Source organism: Myotis brandtii, unplaced genomic scaffold (assembly GCF_000412655.1).
Source record: "Myotis brandtii unplaced genomic scaffold, ASM41265v1 scaffold687, whole genome shotgun sequence".
In the NCBI taxonomy this organism is placed as follows: Eukaryota; Metazoa; Chordata; class Mammalia; order Chiroptera; family Vespertilionidae; genus Myotis; species Myotis brandtii.
The window spans coordinates 187,211-207,063 of record NW_005370687.1 but is presented as its reverse complement, the minus strand read 5'-3'; the positions used below and the strand labels follow the sequence as shown (position 1 = coordinate 207,063).

The following is a 19,853-nucleotide window of genomic DNA, read 5'->3' as shown; positions in this document are numbered from 1 at the left end:
TTGAGAGAAAAAGAGAACTTCTCTCACATTTAAAAAAAAAAAAAGTAAATTTGCTTATGATAAATTTTTGAACTGGGAATAAAAGCTACTTCACTTTTAACTTCGCACAAATATCTGCAAGCTTCTCTAGGACCAAATGGCATTTCCACATGGGTTGTATTGCCATTGTTATAGAGGGAGACTGAAATGCCGAGAAAGGTAAACACTGGGGAGGCTGGAAACAAGCTCTCCAGCTTCTACTTTCAAGGGGAGCAAAGTGCGTGTCCACAGAAGCTAAACTGAACATCTCCACAGAGACCGTGTGCGAGTTGCCTCCCCAGAGTGCACACTGATCATCTCCCAAGATCAGAGGGTTTTTTGTCCAGTGTTTTATTGTATTTAAATACACACTAATATGCTTTATGCGATTTTTACAACACAGCATCGATAGTTCAACAATTAAAGGTAACCTCCTTGCTTTCTGCAAAGTCAAAATTTAATTCTTTCTGCTTAATACCAGCAACATAAAATGGCAAAACAAAGATTCTGATCCTAACTCAACGGTTAGACAAAAGCAAAGCAAACATGTATAAGTAGTTAAAGCTTAGAGAAACAGGAAAGGTTCAGTTTAGATCTCATAAAAAGCCATCTATGTTAGAAAATAGGGAAAAGAGAAAGAAACCTGGTGTTAACAGAGCATCATGCTGCTTTTTAAATTTCATTTCATTTATAACTGTTGGGGAACTTTAAATTCTTAGAGAAAAGTGGATATTTTACCCCCAGGCAAAAAATAATCAAACTTTTATTAAAATACTCTCTTTTTTGACCCAAGACTTGAAAAATATGAATCTCTACGCAGTCCTGGCAGCCACACATTCAGTCTGGAGACACACTAGTGGCACAGGGATACCGTCCTCAGTCCAGCTCTGAGGCGGCCCACGGCCTTACACTGGCCCAGGAGAGAAGCCAATGGCCTCACCTGGGGAGCCTGTCCAGATCAGAGAGCTCAGGCCAGATGGTCTATGGCTCTGTAGGCCAGCTCCACCCAGTGCAAAGGGCAGGGTCCAGGAGACATGGGAGGCTATGGGAGATTGTGCAGGTAAGGCCTGGGGAGCACATGTCCCGGGGCTGGTGACTATTTAACAACTGGCATCTAAATAATAAAGTTTCTCCTCACGCTATCAGTCTCTTTTCTCATCTTCATCAATTGTTAATAAAAAAAAAATTACTGATGACCCTACATCTAACTAAAGGTTGTCATAAGATCAAAAGGTTATGCCACAATAGTTGCTTTGCTGTAGAACAAAAAAAGAAAAACTTTTCTTTTTTCCCCACCCGTCTGCTCACAGTTCATCTGCTCGCTGGGGACAGCCTGTGTTTCCCAGAAGAAATGGTATGTCCTGCTCTGGGTTTGTTTGGAGCTGCCTCAGGAGATACACATGCTGAGTTACATAAACTTAAAATTTCAGAAATGAGAAATTGAAGCTGGCTACTAATACAGGTAATGAGAAATTCACTCCTTATTAATGTTATAGAAAAGGAAACAAAAGAATTGAAGCAAAGAATGTTATAGTTTCAATCTTTTCACTTAGGTAACTGATTATACATGATTCCCATTGACAGGAGAGCAGGCAGAGTCCCTAGTTTATTCCTATATATTTAGAAGAAAAAGAAAGAAATGTCCATCTGAAATCATGAGAATGAATGAGAAGGTTACTTTTATGGCACTAAGAATTGTAGAAAGGCACCCAGCACAAGACAGGTTATTGACTTCCTTTACAGACCTAAAAAAGATAGAGAAAGTAACTTTGTGAGCACGGATTAGAAAGGAGGGTTAATTGAGGTGAGAAAGAAACCACAGAACAAAAAGGAAAAATGACCTTTCATCGTCAAGTAATTACCTCCAGGCAGGAACTCCATGATTAGGTAGAGGTTTAGCTTATCCTGAAAACTATAGAACATTTTCACAACCCACAAACTGTCTGCCTCCACTAGAATGTCACGCTCCGCACGAATGTGGCCAACCTGGAGGTATATGCATTTGATTAATGACAAGACTTGCTCTGCTTTATTAGACTGTATATTTGTTTAAACAATTTAAATACTATTTTGAGTATTAAATTGTGATGATGCAAAAGATCTAATTTATACTTAGGCAAACCTACTAACTCAAAATTGACAACATTTGACTTGAAGATATTTGATAATGAAAAATTAAGTGATGAAAGTTTTTTAAAATGGCAAAATGAATGGCTGTAATGCAAATGGCAACTTTAACAGTGCTAAAAATCAACCCTCTGATTAGTCAAAATTACTATTATTTTGCATCTTTTTGTTCTAATACAGCAGTCCCTCCTTACCGGAGAGGGATACTTTCCAAGACCCCCCGGGGATGCCTGAAACCAAGGATAGCATGGAACCTTATATATACTATGCTTTCATACTGATGATAAAACTTAATTTGTAAATTAGGCACAGTAAGAGATTTAACAACAATAACTAATCATAAAATAGAACAATTATAACAATATCTGTGATAAAACTTATGTGAATATGGTCTCTCTCACCAAATATCCTATCGCACTGTACTCACCTTTTCACTTAAAGGAAGCGCTTTACGGCTTCTCTTTGGCATACCTGATTGCCAGCATCACTACTTTTACGCTTAGGGCTATTCTACAAGCCCTGCTACACCACATCAGTCCGCCTCATCACCGAGATGGCTACTAGGTGGCTAGAAGCACAGCGTAGACACACGGGGCAAAGGCAGGTTCATATGCCAGGCAAATGGAGCAGGATGGTGCAAGATGACATCACACTACTCAGAACGGTGCTCAATTTAAAATGTATAAAGTGTTTATTTTTGGAACTTTCCATTTAATGTTTTCAGACCACAGTTGACCACAGGTAACTGAAACCACGGAAAGTGAAACTGCTGATAAGGGGGCGACTAATGTAATCTTTTGTGATAAAGGTAAGTCTCAAGATGAGACTCTCTAAACAAGTCCTGGTCCAGGTGTGCAAAGGTATCGGCAATGATGGTGCCCTGGTTGACCATTCTAGAACACTATGATACCACAGCATTTAGGGCACTGCTATACACAGAGGATGTGCTCAATAAATTCTTACTGAACTAAAATATAAGAACACCTAAGGAAAGTTTTAGGTTCAGATTTATGACATTTCCCATTTCCTACTCTTACTGAAATATCTAGCTAAGAAGACCAAGTTGCCGAAGGTTTGGGAGAACTGGAATTCATTAAAATAATGTTTTATTATGAAATTTGCCTTATCTAATTTAATATATAATAGTAATCAAAACAGTGCTGCATATTATCAAATCCCACCCCCTCTCCTCTTATGTAAGTGTCACAAGATGCAAAGTTGGGTTGAATAAGATTTAAATTTATTAAACCCAGTCCAATCCTTGAAGAGATATTTTGGTCTTAACATGCCACAGGGCTTGGGTTTATAGTATGTTCAGAGGCAAAGATGTATCAAGGTTCACAAACTGGCACTCCTGTTGGCAAACTCACACAATGTTCTATATGCTTGTTTGTCTTATTGGAATGTCTTTAGCAAAGCCAGGCACTCTTCCCTATGGACACAAATCCTACCCCTCTCTCCTGTCTGACACCTCTCCTGCCTCATTCTTCCCTGCTAACTCCCAGGGGCCTGGAGGCAATTGAGTTTACTTACTATTTGAGTTTTCAATTGCTACTAAAATTGTTCAAGACATTTTTAAATAGCAGAAAACATACATTTTTACATCTCACTTGCAGCATGCGGGTGGGAAAATGGGACACAGGGTGATAAGGAACAGTGCTATGAATCACGACAATGCCCGGTAAAGCTACTGCCTTTGCTCAGCTTTAATACGGGACCAAAGCTTTTAGAAAACACTAATGCCACCTGCTGAACAGCTGCCGTGGCTTTGACAGTCATTACTAGACACAAAGACAGTACAAAGCAGCCCTCACCTGCCTCTGCTCCCCTGGCTCCTGCTAAGGCTACACCCTGCTGCAGAGCGCCGCTGGCCTTGGGGCACAGAAGGTGACTACAACATTCCCTGTGTGTCGAGGGGAAAGCTACAGTGACTGGGAGCTCCCCTTGCCCTTCTCTCCTGGGGCTGAATCGGCAGCTAGGACCTCAAGATCTAGGAGTGGAGTCAGGTGGATAGCGGGTAACGGACAGAAGAGCCAGAGGTGCAACTCCCACCAGAGGTTCCCCTTCCCCTGCTCCTTAAATATTTAATGAGATGCTACCTGGGCACTAGGAAAGCAGAGACACAAGTCAGTCTTCTATCCGATGCTAACACTAGACTGGCGTCACAATTGGAGGATTTCCTTTTGTGCTGGGAGAGAAACATGAAGAAACTAGCTAAATGCTGGTCTCTTATCCTTTAGTATTTATTTCCCAGGTAGCAAAACTGTCCATCCTGTGGGAGAGAATAACAGTCTGAATTCTCAGTGGGCAGCTCTAATTCTTACTCAGTTTGGTAAAAGCAAACAAAAACCTTTTCCTCTGAATAAGGCACCTACCTATGCCTGCAAAAAGGTAGGCTCTGAGCCTAAACTTTGCCAGCCACACTCAAAAGTGATGGCCTTGCACTGGTCTACTTCCATCCAACCCAGTATAACCAGTTGCTCCTTCTTCAGGATGGCTAGCCAGGGAGAGCCTGGGCCAGTGACTTTAACTGACCACCCTGAGGTCAAACCTTAGGGCAGCGGTTCTCAACCTGTGGGTCGCGACCCCTTTGGCGATTGAACGACCCTTTCACAGGGGTCGCCTAAGACCATCCTGCATATCAGATACTTTACATTACGATTCATAACAGTAGCAACATTACAGTTATGAAGTAGCAATGAAAATAATTTTATGGTTGGGTCACAACATGAGGAACTGTATTTAAAGGGCCAGAAGGTTGAGAACCACTTCCTTAGGGAGTTAGGTCCAACGTCAAGATGGACTCAAATCCTAATTCTAACCAACACTTTCTTTACTTTCATGTAGAAACACTTTAGCAATTAATTCTGAAGAAGATACAGTCTTTGAGAAAATGGTTGACAGTGTCCGGATCATCTCTGTCACCAGGCTACGGAACTGGCACATGCTAAGAAGGACCAACAAATGAGAGTATGATGTACGTTCTTTACAATGTTAACTGAATGTGACTTATTTGATAAAGAGGGGTTTTGAGCCTTGGGTAAACCTATGGGAAACATGTCTGGTAAAAATAAAATGTACTTGTGAAATACAAAATATTCTGACTAATCAATACAGTTTTAGTTTCCTTTTCAGGATCAACTGAAACTCTTTCAGTGCTTACAGCCAAACCACACACCAATTTTTAGATAAAATATAAATAGGGTGTGTGCATTTTTAATAGGTTGGTGTTAGCATAAACTATAGTGTCTGAAGACTCATGCCAGGGTATTTGATACTCTCCATGGAAATTCCTGGGAGTCTAAAGCTTCTGGGTAACATGAAAATTAAAGAGAAAATATAAACTCCAAGTGTCGAGCTGGGACTTTAATGAAGCCTCAGTGACTGTACCTCCTCTCAAGAGGCAGAAAGGGCCGGGTGGGGCCAGCCTCCATCCCTGCCCGTGGGCTCTGTGTCAGAGCTCTCCTTGTCCTCCTGCAGCCTCGGGTCTTTCACAGGGTGTCTGCGGGCATCACCCACCATCATCTGCTCTTGAGCAAGCAGCTAACTTAAACTAGATTTACAGAATGTCTGCAGTCTCTTTCTTAATACACTGTCCAATATTTAAAATTTATTTTGCATAAACTACTTATGTATCTTACAAATCTATTTGCAAAGTAGGCTTAGGCTTTAGAAAGTGTTCTTATTCATAAATGAAGAATCTACACTGCTCTGCCATTTACACATTTTATCAAATTCATTCAGAAAGAAGACTTCTCTTCCAGGTGATGATAAGCTACTCCGAAGATCCAACTTTGGTGTCAGTGTACAGAATGAAGTGCACTAAGTCACACTGAGATGGCAAATCCCAAATTCTAACGCCTAAGCCTCAGTTCCAAGGTGTGCGTACAGTTTCTCTCTCTCAGCTCCCAGTAAGGAACACGCCACCACATCAAGTGTCACCTCAAAATTGGCTCAGGACAAAGACAGCTTATGATCAACTGGGATTCAGAGAGAGCAGGTGCTTCTCTAATAGGCTTTCAACTTTTAAAAGATTGCATATAACATAAAAATATTATTTGTACTTTTAAAATATATGTAACTACTACTTCTTTGTTGGATAAAAAAAGTAATACTCTACAAATATTCATACATGACAGAGCTAAAGAAAACTGTAATAAGAATATACATTTCGAATAAGCAAAAAGAACAGTTTTAGGAGACAAAAAGTTCATCAGCTAACTAAAATCCCAACTACAATTGTGCTTTACCTGCTCTTTTTCAAGCATATCTGCTTTACGGAGTATTTTCATTGCATACACATGCCCTGTATCTTTCTTCTGAACAAGCCGAACCTAAAAGTTATTAAAAGAATGCCAAGTTAGAAGTTCACAATGCCAAGCTAATGCTTTCATGTGTTATAGGAAGTAATATTTAAACTGAAAAAGTATAAAAATATTTTTTAAAATATATTTCCATTGATTTCAGAGAGGGAGGGAGAGGGAGAAAGAGATAGAAACATCAATGATGAGAGAGAATCATTGACTGGCTGCCTCCTGCATGCCCCCCACTGGGGGTTGAGCCTGCAACCCGGACATGTGCCCCTGACCAGGAATCGAACCATGACCTCCTGGTTCATAGGTTGATGCTCAACCACTGAGCCATGCCAGTCGGGCAGAAAGTGTAACAATTTTAATATAAGCAACTAGCAAGAACAAAGCAAAATAAAATGCTTTTTGAAGTTCCAAAATAGATATTTTACACCCAGTGAAATCAGTGCTAGAAACATCTGCTTTGGCTCCCTAACAGGACAAAACAATCTAACTCAGGACCCTCACTTTCAAACTTAAGGACTCATTAAACCCGTGGCTCATGTCATGCAGTCAGCTCAGAAAACCAAAGTAAGTGATTACAGCAATGTTTAAAACAATAGCAAAAGCTCATGCGTAGGAAAAATGTCTTGAAGGAAAAAAACTAAATATAACTAGGGAAATGGGACTTTATGCAGTTTTCCTCTCTTCTTAATTTTCCAATGTTTTTGAGAGAGAATAAATAAATCAATGAAAAGAAAATTAAGAGTCTACAAACCCCCCCAAAAGCCTCTGGCAATTCCCTGCACATCCTTCCCTTCCTCTCCCAGCACATGTATGTTTTCTTCTCCCCACACCTTTGTTTTCCTGCTTGAGCCCCATGTCCCTTCCTCACTGAGCAGAAAGCAATTTAGAGGTGGTACTGTCCACTTCCCTCTCTTAAGGGCCAACAGGGATTCTGAATGCTCAGGGATCAATTTACTTTTCCACCTGTGCTTTTGAATATACACTTACATTTCCCCGAGGGTACAGGGTTGCCATACCTATTATACAAAGACTAGAGGCCCGATGCACGAAATTCGTGCAAGAGTAGGCCTTCCCCTTCCCCCGGCTGCCAGCACCGGCTTCCCTCTGGCACCCGGGACCCAGGCTTCCCTTGCAGCCCGGCTTCGTCTGGAAGGTCGTCCGGAAGGATGTCCGGTCTAATTAGCATATTACGCTTTTATTATTATAGATAATGAAACTGTGGCAACAGTTGGTCACCCACTCTGGATGTTTTCCATTAATGGAAATGATGTTGCATGGCTCATGCACACCCTCCCCACCAGACTGCTCTTGTGACCAAGCAGGATGCATCTGCAAGATTAGCTGGGACAAAGCTACATATTCTCTCAACTCTCTACCACTACCTACACAGCTCATTTCTACAAATCCTGTCCCTCAGGGCCATCTTTTTAGAGCTGTACCAGTCTGGCAGGAAAAAATATAGAGTGGAGATATGCTTTTAGCTCACTCCTGGAGAGGCAACGTGTTACATACTGGGGAAAACAAGAGCTTTAAGATCAGGAAACTTGGGCTGACTTCTGGTACCACTGGATATATGTTGCAGTGTCAATGGCTGTGACACTACAACATATATCCCCTCTGAGTCACCTATCAGTTACTGTCATGATTACAGGAGAAAAAAGTATTGGTTCCCTTCTACCTTTCAACTCTCCTACATCAATATTTAAAACATCAACATCATCAGAGAAGAACAATCCGAGAGCTGGAACAGTGGAGCGGGGAAGAGGAGGCAGACAGAGCTGTGAGGGTGTGGGGCTGGCATGCTGGACCCTCCTACCCCATATTTCACTTATGTCAACAGTCATGAGCTCATGGCATATGAGAAGCTTTGAGGTGCTGTGGGCTTTCGCATTGGATAAGTAGCTGTAGCTGTGGGGTTTTTACCTCACCAAATGCTCCTCTGCCTATTACTTTTAAGGACTCAAAATCTTCCAGTCCAAGTCTTGTCCTCTTCAAACGAAGAAACTCTGTTTCCTTCCGAGCATGAGCTGATCGCCTGAGTCGTTTCTAATGTTTACATAAAGGGGGAGAGGGGAGAGGGGGAGGAATTGAAATTCCCCAACAAAGTCATACTTGTGACTTTACCCATCTGGAAACCAGAACCACACCAGGCTAAACATAATCTTATCACCCAGGAAAGCACCACAGAAGGACCCCACTGCTTACTTCTCCCCCCCGCCCCCAGCCTTCAGATACAGAACCACACCACACTGAACAGAGTGGGTGCTTCCTCTCGGGACACGTCACCCACCCCCTCAGCCATCCACCATTCCAGCCTTTCCAACGAAGGAGGGACGACCCGCATTGTCCTTTAACCTTCGTTATAGAAAAGTGCGTGTGTTTTTCATTTCCCTCTAGGTTTTTTACACATTGCAGTTCATTTTACCATCTAGTTTTCTATTATCTCTGTAAGTCTGGGGTATTTTTCACCATTTTCCTGGGTTCTGTAATTTATTCCTACTTTTGTAAGCATTTCCACTGCCATTTCAGTTCCCTGCGCAGTTACTAACTGTGCTTTCCCCCACCACATCGGAGGCATAGAGGAAAGGGCTGATCTGCCTTGAATGATTTCAGAAGTTTGTCCCACTTCTATGGAGCCTTTTCAGTGAATTCTGTAAATATGCTATACTGTGCTTTTTAACATTTTAAATTGGTTTCATCTCTTCCTTTTCTTGGAATTCTAAATTAATGCTAATTGACTTGCTGTGATTGTACCTGGAGAAGTTCCTCTCCTGACTGCTTCCTCACTAAGTACGAATGCCTCAGTGCAGAAGCACACCAGCCGCCCAAGGTGCTGCTGCTGAGCAGAGCCTTCCCGGCACTAAGGCTAACAATTCGCTGAACAAGATAGAACCTGCCACGCTGAGTTTCAAGGGAAAAAAATTCTGATTTTAATTACCTCTTCATCCTTTAGGCCTTCTTCTTCCATCACTTTTTCTAACTTCTTTTGTCTAAAAATAAATAAAGATGTGAAATAATATTTGAGTGTAATTTTCTGGAAAGCGTATACAAACATAAGAATTGTTTTTTGTTTTTTTGTTTTTTTTAAAAAATATATTTTATTGATTTTTTACAGAGAGGAAGGGAGAGAGATAGAGAGTTAGAAACATCGATGAGAGAGAAACATCGATCAGCTGCCTCCTGCACATCTCCTATTGGGGATGTGCCCACAACCCAGGTACATGCCCTTGACCGGAATCGAACCTGGGACCTTTCAGTCCGCAGGCTGACGCTCTATCCACTGAGCCAAACCGGTTTTGGCAAGAATTGTTTTTTAATGACAAAAACAGGTAGATCTTAAAAGATCTCATTAAAGTAACAAATTACAGTTACTAAGACAAGTGAAAAGATTCCCACTCATTAGTTCTACATTTTGAAACAGACTGTATAAGATGTTAATGCAACAATCTTATTTCGAAATGAAAAGTTCTCTCTTTTTTTTTTTCCCTGTCAGAACTGTATTTCCTCCTTAACAAACCACAAACAGCTGGTGTTTGATAACCTCATATCAGGGTGTTTCTCTCCCTCTCCCCGATATCTACTTCCTTTATTTTCACATCTTCTTCCTCCTCCTTGCCACAAAGAATAATAAACAACAAAGGTAAAATGCAGAATTTGGATATTCAAGGAAGTTAATTGGGGGGGGGGGGGGCCGCGAAGAGGGGGCACCTGTGAGGTGAGGTGGGGGAGAGATTGAGTAAAAAAGCCCCCAAAAAAGAGAGAAAAAAAGTCATGGAGACAATAGGGTGGTGACTGCTGGGGGGAGTGGGGAATGGAGGAAGGTAGAGGAGGGTATGGGGAGGATAAATGGAGATGGGCAGAGACTTGACTTGGGGTGGTGAACACACAATACAGTGTACAGATGATGTGTTATAGAATTGTGCACCTGAAACCTGTATAATTTTGTTAACCAATGTCACCCCAATAAATTCAATAAAAAGGGAGGGAAAAACCTTAAGAATTCTAAATCCTTGGAGTACTGAATTTAGAAACTGTATTCAAGCATATTTTTATCTATTTTAATACTGATTTGATAAAACCAAAAGAAACAATTAAAACTTCCTTACAACCAATTCCCTATAACCTTTACTTATTCAGCATAATCAATGAAAGCACATGGGCTGGGATCTCCCCTCCACCACTCAGCATTCCAGAAGACAGGCAATGTGAGCAGGCAAAGAAGAGGAAGAGTACAGGGCACACGAAGTAACAGCAAGCAGTCTAGCGTGTCTGAGGCGCACAGCACTTCTGCATGCCTGGCTCTTAGTCTGCAGATGACTAAGAATTGACAGAGGCTGGTGCACAAAGGAGTGATGTGATGAGATTTCTATTTTAGAATGGCAACCAGCAGTAATGAGCTAATGGACTAGCAGGAAAAGCACTGACAGACAGCAAATTCAAAGCTATTGTAAGGATTCAGCTGTGCAGGAAAGATCTGGAACTAGGACTGGAAACCTAGAGTGAAGTGAACAGAGCTATTGCAAAGATGACCAACTGGCAATAGAAGTCAAGGGAAAGGTCTTAGAACTTCTTCTGTGGGAGGACAATGATGCCACTAACCAAGATAAGAAACACAGAAGAGGAACATGGAAAGACAATGAGTTTCCTTGTGGTCAATGAATATGTATTATAATAATACTATTTAGTTTAAATGAATATATTGTTAGAAATCATATTACAAACCCACAGGATCAGATGATGAGTAAGAATTTGTGTCTAAACACTCAGGAAGTAAAAAGATCTACTCTGCCCCTGATGGGAAGAAGTGAGAATCTGCATGACTGCCATCCCACTTTTCTTCTTCTGGTTCCCAGGATATTTGGGGATATGCATCTATGTGTGCTCATGTACTGGAGTGAGAAGGCTGTACTACTGGTAGTTTCAGGAATGTAAATTAATTGCATTTCAGTGGTTAAATAGTTGAAGTAGAGAAGGATAAGAATCAAACAATCAATAGCAAGAACTATAAGAACTCAACCATGTTCCACTCTTTTTGTGCCTTGAGTGTCAAATATTATCATATCTTCCAACTACATGTTTTCTGAATGACCACACCAGACTGGGCTAGAAGTCAAAAGTGCTATCACACAATGTGTGTCACAAAGACAGCTCCTTTTGACTATAATTTATTTTTTAAAAATTTATTGAGAGAGAGAGAGAGAGAGGACCCAGGCCCTAGTCAGGGTGCATGCAGGAGGCAACCAATCTCTGTCTCTCTCACATTGATGTTTCTCTCTCTGTCTCTCTCCCGCCCTTCCCCTCTCTCTCTCTTAAAAAAAAAAAAAATCAATGGAAAAATATCCTTGGGTGAGGATAAAAAAAAACAGAGAAGCAAAAACTAAAAGAAAATAAAATAGAGAGGGGGGGGACATTAATTTGTTATTCAACTTATTTATGCATTCATTGGTTGATTCTTGTATGTACGCTGACTAGAGATCAAGCCCTCAATCTTAGCAAATTGGGATGATGCTTTAACCAACTGAGCTTCCCGACCAGGGCCTTCTGACTATGTTTTATTCTGTTTTTTTTCTTTCTTTTTTAAAAAAATACTTCTTTATTGTTGCAAGTATTACATATGTCCCCCTTCTTCCCCGTGTGTCCATGGGTTATGCATATATGCATACAAGGTCTGACTACATTTTAAATCTAAATTCAAACTGAGAAGTTTTCCACAGCTTTATTGCAAGTGTAATTACATTGGTTTCAGTAGAATACCTGACTGAGAGTAAAGTTATCAGAATCAATCCCTTGAACACAATCAGATTCTTTCATTAGAGAATCTATATATATATAAAACCCTAATATGCAAATAGACCGAACAGTGGAACAACCAATTGCTATGACGTGCACTGACCACCAGGGGGTATGTGCAGAACATGGCGGGTGTCGGCAGCAGGCGGCAGAGCACAGAACATGGCGCTTGGCCATGGCGGGATGGTGGAGCAGGTGAGCAGGGGTGCCAGACCAAGGCGGGGTGCCGGTTGCTATCATTGGGGCAAGCCTCTGGTGGTTACTGAAAATTCTTTGCTCCCGTGTGCCACGGTCCCGCCCAGCGCTTGTACCTGCTGCCAGTGCCGGCCCTGCTCGCACCTGTTGCCAGCACCGGAGCCGCCATTCGTACCCGCTGCCGGTACCCGGCGCAGGCCCCGATCACTCGTCGCTGTCAGCGGGTGCATGCGGCGGCTGCCAGCTCCAATCACCCCTCAGGGCTTCTCCACGCCCCCTGCTCCTGAGGGGCGATCGGGGCCCCAATCTCTCCGCGCCATCAGCGGGTGCGAGTGGGGCCGGCGCCATCAGCGCATGGGAGTGGAGGCAGCGGGAGCAGGACTGCTGGCAGACAGGAGACCAGAGGGTGCGGTGGGAGGGGCCAGGCAGGGGCACGGAGGATGGTCCCAGACCCACCCCTGTGCCCACCACAGCCTCGCAACCCACAGTTCCTTTCAAGTTGCATGAATTCATGCACTGGGCCCCTAGTATATCCAGAAAAGGCCTATCATACAGAATAATCCCTGGTAATGATGTACTGGGGCCAAGTCAATGAAGACCTTGAAGACACCAAAATGGCAAGCACAGCCTGAAAGGAGGCTTGACATCCTCAGTGATACGATACCATGGAATTACTGGACTCTGTTAGATTCGTGGCGGCACTGTGATTATATAAGAAAATGGCCATGTTTTCGAGATGCATAATAAAGTACACAGGATTGAAATGGCAGATGTTTGAAATTTGCTTTAAAACACAGTAACAAGAAAAAATAAAATATAACTGATGAAACAAATTTAGTGAAGTCTTGATAATTACTGAATCTGAGGAATGACTATATGGTAGTTCACTGTATTAGTCTTTCCATCTATGTGCGTATTTAATTTTTTGTTGTTGTTAATCCTCATCCAAGAATATTTTTCCATTGATTTTAGAGAGAGTGGAAGGGAGGGGGAGAGACAGAAAAGGAGAAACATCTATGTGAGAGACATACATCGACTGGTTGCTTCCTAAAGACACCCCACCAGGGCCAGGGATGAAGCCTACAACAGAGATACATGCCCCTGACCAGTATTGAACCCAGAACCTTTCAGTCCTCAGCGACGTTCTATCCACTGTACCAAACTGGCTAGGACTTATGTGTGTATTTAATGACCCTGGCTGGGTGGCTCAGTTGGTTAAAGCATCATCCTGATATGCCAAGGTTTCGGTTTTGATCCCTGGTCAGGGCACATACAAGAATCAACCAAGGAATGCATAAATAAGTGGGACAACAAGTCGATGTTCCTCTCTCTCACAAATGAATGATTCTAAAATTTATATGGCAATACAAAGAAACTAAAATATACAATGCAATCTTGAAAAAAAAAAAAAAAAGAACTAAGTTAAGGACTTACACTACTGTAAGTTTATTTCCGCTTGTATATGAACTAGAGTTCAGGAAACTTGGGCTGAAGTTTCCTTACCATAAGGCTACAGTAATCAAGACAGTGTGATACTGGCATAGGGATAAATAGAACAATGAAACAGACTGGAGAGCCTAGAAATAGATACACACTTATATGGTCTTAATTTTCAACAAGTGTCAAAGCAATCTAATGGGGAGAAAAATAATCCTTGCAACAAATAGTGCTAAAATAACTGGATATCCATACGGAAAAAAATTCATCTCAACTCCTATTTCATATCACACACTTATTAATTCAAGATGGATCATAGTACTAAATGTAAAAACTAAATCCATAAAACTTCCAGAAGAAAACATAGGACATCCTTATGACTTGGGTGTAGGCAAAGGTTTCTTGGAGGTCACAGAATGTAATAACTACAAGAGAAAAAAATGCCAATATTAAAAACTTCTGCTCACCTAAAGACATCATTAAGACAATGACCCGAAAAGCCACAGACTGGAAGAAACTATTTGCAAAACGTATATATAACCACGGGGCAGTATCTAGAATATATAAAGAACTCCCTACAACTCTATGGTCAAAAATATGAATAAACACTTCACAAGAAAATATACAAATGGCCAAAAGCACACTGAAAAATGTCCAACATCATTAATCATCAGGGAAATGCAATTAAAACAACAGTGAGATACCACTGAACATCCACAAGAACAGCTATAAGTTAAAAGACTGACAACACAAATGTTAGCAAAAATGTAAAGCAACTAGAACTCTCATACACAGTTGGTAATGTTTTGGGAAAAGGTCTAGCAATTTCTTATAAAACTAAACGTGTGCCTACATATATTTATGACTCAGCAACTCCACTCCTAAATTTACCCAGGAACTGAAAACAAATGTTCACAAAAAGATCTATAACAAATGTGCATAGAAACTTATTCAAAATAGCCAAAAAATTGAGAAAAACCCAGGTATTTATCAATAGAATGTATAAACAAACTGAGGTATAGTAAAAAAACAGAATGGTACTCAGCAATATAAAGGAACAAACTACTGACACAATAGCAACATGAATGTACCTTGAAAACATCAGGATGAGGGAAGGATGCCTTGCTCAAATGAGCACTCACTCTATGGACCTATTAACATGTTCCATTTGATGGAACAGGCAAGACCATCAATGGTAGAAACAAAGTCATAGCAATGGTTCCTGAGGGTGAAGGAACATCCCAGGAGTGAACCAACTTTCTGGGACAATGGCAATGGTTTATGTCTTGACAGAGGTTTAAGTAATACAGGTGTAGGCATTTGTTGAAACTCATTGAATGGTAACTCTTAAGATTGTACATTTCATTGCATGCAAATTTTATTCCCTTAAAATACTGAACTCTAGTTCATATACAAGAGGAAATAAACACAAAGTAAAATATACTGACATCTGAAACATGTACAGCAAAAAAATTAATAGATTAATGAATGGATAGAGGAATGGATACATGGATTTATGATAAAACAACAAATTATTTTTTAAACAACAAATGATTAATTGCAGAATTTAGATGATGTATTTATGGGTATCCACTGTACAATTCTTTCAACTTATCTACACTTTTAAATATTTTCATAATAAAATACTGGGAATAAATTGTAATTATGAGTTACTACATGCATAATATACACCAGATTAATAACAATAGTTGCTACTACCACCATTAACTAAGTGATTATTATGTGTGAAGCACTACGGTAGGTACTCACATATGTTAAGTCTAATCCCCATTTTCCAGATGGGGAAACTGATACACAAAAAGACTAAGGAACTTGTTCCAACCTCATACAGCCTACTACATGGTAAAGGCAGGATTATAAGCCCAAGTCTGACTACATAAGAGCTGCTCTTTCCATTACATCACACTGCCTTAATGAACTCCAAGGATTTGAACCAATTGTTTTATCCTACCATGGAATATTGAGTTATTGGCTCAGTAGTAGAAATGAGGGGGTTATAATATCAAGGGCTTTGGAAATCAATGACACTGTCATTCTACTGTAATGGGATAGGCTATAAACATGGCTGCTGTTATTCTTGTCTCCTTTCAACAAGAATATGAAGGTGCTTTATAATACCAGACATAAATGCCAAAAACATGACACAATTTGCTTAAAATTCTTTACCTCATTTCTCGTTCTTCATGTTGAGCGATAAGATTGCTATAAAAATTCTCCAGCGTCACTTTGGTCATTGTCACCCTTTCTTTTGTGTGATTACTCATGGACGAGCAAGGTGTTGAGCCGGTCATTGCCATGGCTGCTAGAAACAAAGGAAAGAAGAGGTTTTAACCTCGGAATCAGAATCTACCAATTATGTGCTCTCCTACCTTATAGGTAGGAATGTAAATTCGTACAACTTTTATGGAGGACAAACAAGTAAATAACAAAAGCCAGACAAACACTGGGTGAAAATAAATATATATTAATGTCCCATGACCCAGAAATACCATCCCTAAGTAAAAGACCTAGAGCAATTGTCACACAGGCTCTTAAGGTAGCATGCACAAGGATGGACATTTCAGAGGATGTTCACTGTGCCATCATCTGTAATGGGAAGTTAGAGGCAATTCAGTAAACAAATAAGGTATTGTGGATGCATACAAAAAAATACCTTGTAGCAGTCAGAAGCATTGAAAAAATGCTTTTTTTTTTTTCAAGATTGCATTTTTTCAAGATTACCTGTACCTAAAAGTGGCATCAATATATCTTTAAAACAGTTTTGCATTTTTAAAAAGAAAACATGATCACAATACCATATGAGTAAATTAAGAATATATACTATAGACAGTGCAATTCCTTGCCATCTAGGAAGCTACCTTGGAGAAATCAAGACCCATAAGGATTCATACATAAGAAAGCTCGAGGCAGCATGTAAACAAAGGAAAACTAGAAATAACTTGAATATCCAACAACAGAAATGATTACATTATAATAAGTCATATAATGAAATAATATGCAGATAACTAAAATATGTTCAGCCCAGCAGCGTGGCTCAGTGGTTCAGCACCTACCCGTGAACCAGGAGGTCACGGTTCGATTCCCTGTCAGGGCACGTGCCCGGTTTGTGGGCTCAATCCCCAGAAGGGGACGTGCAGGAGGCAGAGGATCAATGAGTCTCATCATTGATGTTTCTCTTTCCCTCTCCCTTACCCTCTCTCTAAAATCAATAAAAACATGTTTAAATAAAATAAAATATGTTCAAATGTTTAATGTCAGGGGAAATGTTTCCAATCCAAGTAAAAAGAATATGTTATAAAACAGAATTTTTCCATGATCTCAATACAATAGATCTTTTATTCTTGTTTATGCTTTCCACGTTTTCTATATTTTCTTCAATGACTAGGTACTATTACCATTAAGTTATCAATAACTCTTAAATTTACAATTTCTACAGTTAAAAAAAATCTGACTAAAACACTCATCTATAGGTATATATGTACTCTGATATGTCTATTTGATAAATATTCACTATATATTTGAATTTACTAGTTAAAACAAAGACCTATGATGGAAACAATATTACAAAGAAAAAAACTAGACCATAATTTTAGTGACGAAAATATCAGAAAGAAAAAAAAAAGGCACCCTACCAGTACATATGACAAAGCCAATACTAACAGTTTAAATAGCTGATAGAACATTTTTCCCTAAATTTAAATCTCATTTTCCCCCAGAAATTTTTGCCAACCTATATTGTCACACTTGGCCAGATTGCTCGCCAACCTTGAGTTGCTCCAGCACTAATGTTCATATTTTATCCTTATCGTATCTTCCTCCTATGCAAGTTGACTCTAAGTCTGTGTTTTCATCCTAAAATAAAGCTGACTAAAAATAAGGAGAGGCTAAAGTCCACTTTTAAAGGTAGTGCATTTTATGAAGTTCTCTCAAGGTTCTCCCCTTAATACTCAGATTTTTTGCTTTGTAGATCAAACTAAGGCTTTTAAGGAATGTGCAAACACTTGTTATTACTAAGAAAAAAGACAACATTAAACAGTTTTATAAAATACTCACGGGGAAAAACAAATAATCCCTTCAGAGCAAAGAGGTTCAAAATCAAGGCTCTATTTCAGAGTCAAACATTGTGATTCATGATGTGCCAAAATGACCAGTATAAATTCAGACACTGAACTCAGCTCTACCTTATTATAAAACTAGAAGCCCGATGCATGAATTCTTGCACGGGTGGGGTCCCTCGGCCTGGCCTGTGATCGAGGCCTATCAGGGGCGGATGACTGGAGAGAGGGACCATGGGAGGTTGGCCAGCTGGTGAGGGGGGAGGAAGGGCCTTGGGAGATAGGCCGGCTGAGGGGAGGGGCCCTGGGAGATTGGCCAGCTAGGGGGAGGGTCCGCAGGAGGTTGGCTGTGGGAGCGCACTGACCATCAGGGGTCTGCTCCTGCCTTGAGCATCTGCCCCCTGGTGGTCAGTGTGCATCACAGCGACTGGTCGACCGGTAGTTCTGGTGGTTCGGTCGTAATGGTCGCTTAGGCTTTTATATATATAGATGTTATATATTTTTATGGGACGTTTCTGTTAATACCAAAGCAAACTCAAGTGTTTATAGGATATCAGAATTTAAAAACACACAAAAGCCTGGCTGGTATGGCTCAATGGTTGAGCATTGACCCAGGAACTAAGAGGTCACTGATTCTATTCTCGATCAGGGCACATGCCCGGGTTGCAGGCTCAATCCCCAGAGGGAGCCATGCAGGAGGTAGCCAATCAATGATTTCCTATCTCATCGATGTTTCTATCTCTCTATCCCTCTCCCTTCCTAAAAAAAAAAAAAATCAATAAAAAATATATATTTTAAAACACACACACACACAAAAACAAACAAAAAGCCACCTCTGTTTGGCCCTGGCCAGTGTGGCTCAGTTAGTAATGCACCAGAAAGGTCTCGGGTTTGATTCTCCATCAGGGCACATACCTGGGTTGCAGGTTTCTTCCCCTGCAGCTCAGGGCACTTAAGTGGGAGAGGCAACTGATTTATATTTCTCTCACATCGATGTTTTCCTCTTTCTCTCTCTCTCTCTTCCCCTCTGTCAAAATCAGTGAAAAATGTCCTTGGGTGAGGATTAAAAAAAAAACCTGTGTTTGGTTTTGGGTGTGGTTCCTTATTTGTCAGCCCCTATCCTCTCTCCACCCACAATGAAAACCACATGCACTCTAAGTTTGGTGAAGAAATTTAAAAACCAGATTTAAAAACAAGTCTGAAGCAAGTGAGCACTTTGTACTCCACTCCTCCCTTATCTGTAAACTTCTAGAGACCCTTTATATATTTTAACAACTGAAATTACTTCAAACTTAAAAAAAAACTACTAGAGAGAGTTTAAGCCTGAGACAAACAGTACCTTCCATATAATAGGTAGAATCCACCTATTAAATATCAGTTGAGCAACTAAGTTAGTGATTTTTCAGTTGTCAATAAAGCTAAAACAAAATTACATTTACATTGATGAGCATATAAAGACTGGGGGAGGGGAGGAGTTTTGACCCATTGAAGTGGATGTCATGACTTACTAAACTTCTTAAAAGATTAAACAGATTAAAATCACTCAAAGATGTTTATGTAGTAAGGCCAACAAATTTTCCAGCAGAATGGTTTTCGATCTTCACATACAGCCTCTAATGTAAGGCAAAGGGTGCACTGGCCTTCCCTTTGATCTTTCTTCAAAACCTTCTCCTGCCCTGGCCAGTGTTGTCAGTGGTTAGAGCCTCGGCCATGCACTGAAGGGTCTCAGGCCCAATTCCTACCAGGGTTTCGGGTTTCGCCTCCCCCATGTGCCGGTCAGGGCACATGGGGGAGGCGACCAATTGATATGTCTCTCTCAGATCTATGTTTTCTCTCTCTCTCTCTCCCCCCCCCCCCCCCCCCCCCCCCTCCCTTCAAAAAAAAAAAAAAAACA

At 40.6% G+C, this 19,853-nt stretch overlaps 1 protein-coding gene across 5 annotated transcripts in view; it reads right to left on the bottom strand.

Moving 5' to 3' along the window:
- STK38 (serine/threonine kinase 38) overlaps nucleotides 1-16,206 on the bottom strand; it is a 100,596-nt gene extending 84,390 nt beyond the window's left edge. For all 5 annotated transcript variants that reach the window (XM_014529610.1, XM_014529606.1, XM_014529607.1 and 2 more), the window contains exons 1-5: nucleotides 16,071-16,206; nucleotides 9,400-9,451; nucleotides 8,385-8,507; nucleotides 6,396-6,479; nucleotides 1,881-2,004 (exon numbers count right to left, since the gene is read on the bottom strand). In XM_014529610.1, the coding sequence (XP_014385096.1) occupies nucleotides 1,881-2,004; nucleotides 6,396-6,479; nucleotides 8,385-8,507; nucleotides 9,400-9,451; nucleotides 16,071-16,201 (514 nt within the window). In that variant the 5' untranslated portion in view covers nucleotides 16,202-16,206. The remainder of the gene's footprint in view (nucleotides 1-1,880; nucleotides 2,005-6,395; nucleotides 6,480-8,384; nucleotides 8,508-9,399; nucleotides 9,452-16,070) is intronic.
- Between the last annotated feature and the right edge of the window lie 3,647 nt (nucleotides 16,207-19,853).